Source organism: Lygodium microphyllum, chromosome 29 (assembly GCF_053477565.2).
Source record: "Lygodium microphyllum isolate KBCC chromosome 29, Lygodium_microphyllum_v1.1.10, whole genome shotgun sequence".
NCBI lineage: Eukaryota > Viridiplantae > Streptophyta > Polypodiopsida > Schizaeales > Lygodiaceae > Lygodium > Lygodium microphyllum.
In genome coordinates, this window is record NC_141163.1 from 56,898,667 (window position 1) to 56,902,682 (window position 4,016).

The following is a 4,016-nucleotide window of genomic DNA, read 5'->3' on the forward strand; positions in this document are numbered from 1 at the left end:
GCTAGAACTTCTACTTCCTGGGGACAGCGGGCTCTAGCACCAGCTTCAATGTCATTAAAGGTGAGATAGATCAGCACAATCTGGGCGTGACTTACCAGCAGAATGCGCATGATGCTGCCTCTCTCGTGGCTATGGTGGGCTATGGATAGAGAGATGAGAGAGAGAGAGCTGCTGCGGGTAGAGAGAGACAGCGAGAAAGAATATACTGGCGCCCCCCCCCCCCCCCCCCCCCCCCCGGCACCCTCTCAGAGTCTCAACCTCCTCTTTCGACCTCGACCTTAACGTTTTCGAAAGCAGCAATACCACAAATATGCATTCTATTCTAAATTTAACAATTTAGAAATGTTCCTTAAATTTCCAATGGATTGTTCGGCCGGCCGAGTGTGAAACGAGCCTATAACTTCCTTTGATTCATCAACTTTGAGCACGTCGCGCGAAATTAACTACGGTCCTGCTCTGTCAACAGGCGAGCGATTCAATTAATTATCTGTCAAGCAGCTGATGATCAGATCAAGCGATTGTAATTCAGCTCAAGCCGTGATATACTAGGCCTATTCATTTGCCCGTGGATGGCGCGGTTAATTAGCCCTTAAGCACTTCGGAGAACGAGTCTTATAATTTGGCCGACGCTCGAGGATGTTGTCGACGGACCGGCTCATAGGCCGGCACACACGCCTCTCTACTGCACGACTGTGTCCACCAGCTAGCTGCTAGACGACGTTTGTCTCTGATATTATACGATTGCTATAAATTATCAAGGTCCGCGGTCCTGAGTCCTGATCATCATCATCGACACTGTGTCAGCTGACAGCCACACCTTCTCCCCACCACACGCACGTACACAGAGCTCTTGGCTCTCCTTTCCCTCCCCCCCCCCCCCCCCCCCCCCCCCTCTCTCTCTCTTGCGTAGTGTAGCGCAAAATGAACTGAAGTATCTGAAGAGTTCTAAACAAGAGCAGATCAATCCTGATCTGTCTGTCGCTCACAAGCGCGTGCACCAAACAGTATTGCTAAGAGAGAAATTGTGTCGGCTTGGCTCATTGTTTGACGTGGGAAGAAGGAGCTGCCACTCATGATCATGATGAGCGACCCCCAGCACTGCAGCTGTGGGGTGACTGGTTCTAGAGTGAAGAAGATCTCTGGATCATCAGCACCTCCTCTTCTACTCAGAATTCTAGTAATCCCTCTGGCACTAATGATCATCCGCCGCGTGGCATCAGCCCCCGTACGCGCTCCAGACTTGACCCGATGCCAGGCCGCCGTGGACAACTCCGTGGTAGGGCCGCCCGTGAAGCTCTTCTTCAACTGCTGCCTGCCGCTGCCGCCCAACGCCGCCATGGATGGGAGAAGCGGGGTAGTGGACTTCAGCTTTGGCAAATACACGCCCCTGCGGAAGCGCATCCGGAGGCCCGCCCACACGGCGGGCGCCGCCTACGTCGCCAAATACAACAAGGCCTACGAGAGGATGCGCGCCCTGCCGGCGCACGACCCGCGCAGTATGGCGGCCCAGGCCAACACCCACTGCGCCTTCTGCAACGGCGCCTACATGCAGCCCGGGACCAACCTCACCCTCCAGGTCCACTTCTCCTGGCTCTTCCTGGTCTGGCACCGCTGGTTCCTCTTCTTCCACGAGCGCATCCTCGGGAGCCTCGTGGCCGACCCGGGCTTCGCCCTCGTCTTCTGGAACTGGGACGACCAGCTGGCGCCGGGGCAGTCCGGCGCAGGCGGCAATTTCATGCCCGCCATGTTTGCCCTCGACCCGAAGTCTAATTCCTCTCTCTACGACGCCAAACGCAACCCGGCCCATGCGCCACCGGCTCTGGTGCGTCTCAACCCGCTGTCTAACACCACTAACAACTCGGTGATCGTGGAGGAGAATCTCAACTCCATGTACCAGTCGGTGGTTACGGCGTCCCGGCCGAGCCTTTTCTTCGGAGGCGCATACAGGTAAATAAGTACCTCCAGCTCCGTCCGTCTAGATAGATACTGGCCAATTCGTTGTTTCTGCGTGGTGCAACAGTTGAAGTCCATCAAATTCTGCTGATCAACGCAAAGAATATAGGTTGGATTGGACTGATCTATGTATCGTATCATATATTATGATCTGTGCTTGGTTTCTTATACCGAGTCGCAGCGGCAGCTCCACAAGAGGGTTTACAAGGTTCATGAACTGGCTGTATGATATATAGATGTGTTCAGAATGTAGATGCAGGTCTCAGACTCTCTTGATTAATTGGCTGCTACTTGCTAATTCTTATTTGGCGCTCTGATCTATTTTCATGGGCGACGTATAGGTTCGACACCGATCTCTCCGATTCCAGTGTCCTAAACGCACCCTTGGGCGGCCAGATCGAGAACGGGATCCACAATGCCATTCATTTCTGGACGGGAGATCCCAACCAGGAGCTTCTCCAAGACATGGGCACCTTCACCACCGCCGCTCGGGACCCCATCTTCTACGCCCACCATAGCAACGTGGACAGGCTGTGGGAAGTGTGGCGCTCCATCCCCGGTGGCACCCGGCACCCCCCGAGAGACCCTGATTTCTTGGATGCCGAGTTCGTCTTCTATGACGAGAACGCAGACCTCGTTCGCGTGAAGGTGCGCGACGCGCTCGACACGCAGAAACTGGGTGTGACGTACAAGCACGTAAGGAGAAGCGATCGGCTATGGCTGCACTTCGACCCTCAACCTTCCACAACAGGCAATTTGGCATCCGTTGCGAAAGCCATGGGGGTGCCGGAGGTCGGACCGGCATCTCAGGATATGGTCGAAGGAGGATCAATTGATCTAGGCAAGAGGTTCACTGCACTGCTACGACTACCTTCTAAGCCGGCTGCGCCGGGGGGGAATCAGAGCCGGCAGCAAGACGAGGTGGACCTTGACGAGGTGCTGGTAATACAAGGGGTCGAGTTCATGCGGGAGCGTTTCCTGCAGCTTGTGGTGTTTGTGAACTTGCCAGATGCCGACAGAGATACCCCCGTCTCTGGGGCAGAGTACGTTGGCAGCTTCAATGTGGTGCCGCGTGGTCATGCCAAGCGCCTGTTCACCAACGTCCGGCTGGAGATCGGTGATAACCTCAGGCGCATCGGTATCCAGAATGACCCGCTCGTCGTCATCACGATCGTTGTGAAGACGCAGGCCGTGCACTCCTCGGTCGACGTGAAAATCAGGGGCATGGAGATCGTCTACCAATAAAATATTCCATACCGGGCAGACATTCTTGTGTGAAGAAATATTGTGCGTTACTCCTAAAAATGTTTCACCATTCATACACATGCAATATCTGTTTTATTGGTACCAGACACGCATGCCAACCAGTAACATTGTAAGTTGTGTACTTAGCCAACGTCATATATACCATATTATTATTCTCATTCTTGCTAATGTAATCACAGTCTACAGAAGCTCCATAAAGCTCTTGATCCTAGGTGGAAACTATAGATGACCGGTCCCTAACCTACAAAAAACTAAGTACTCTTGTTCTTGCTACGGTAGTCACCAAAGCACCATAGTATTCTCTTTTTTTTTATAAACAAAACGTTAAAATATATTAGAAAAGAAAATGAATTTTACAGCTGCTAGTGAAGAGGAGCTTCAATACAGGGAAGCTGCCTTATGCAACTAGCCTTAGATTACATCATGAATCAAATTGTATCACATTTTAGATCCTCTTGAAATTCACAACTTTCTTCTTAAGATCTAGCATCATGGCAAAAACTTCACTTCTGATCCTCCACAATAAGCTTCTTCATGGAGACTTTGCAGCTTCTCAGTATGCTTATCCACCTACAACAAAAAATATGTCTTGAATCCATGAATAGGATCAATAGAGACATTTTCAAATACTTTTTTATTCCTCTAGATCGGTCATATATTCCAAAGAAATAGGCTTCTAATCTAATTCCAAACTATTGGAGATATGCCATATATTTCACCCAAGATTATCTCTTTCCAAATGAACTTAGTTGGGTGGACTAGCATTAATAGCACTTGCAAGAAACAAAAAATATTAG

The 4,016-nt window shown here is 51.0% G+C and overlaps 1 protein-coding gene across 1 annotated transcript; it reads left to right on the forward strand.

Moving 5' to 3' along the window:
* The first annotated feature begins 905 nt into the window (after positions 1-905).
* LOC148010668 (polyphenol oxidase I, chloroplastic-like) lies at positions 906-3,732 on the forward strand. Its single transcript, XM_087671333.1, has 2 exons — positions 906-1,947; positions 2,295-3,732. The coding sequence occupies exons 1-2, from the start codon at positions 1,073-1,075 to the stop codon at positions 3,196-3,198; spliced, it is 1,779 nt and encodes a 592-aa protein (XP_087527459.1). The 5' UTR covers positions 906-1,072; the 3' UTR covers positions 3,199-3,732.
* Positions 3,733-4,016: the final 284 nt, after the last annotated feature.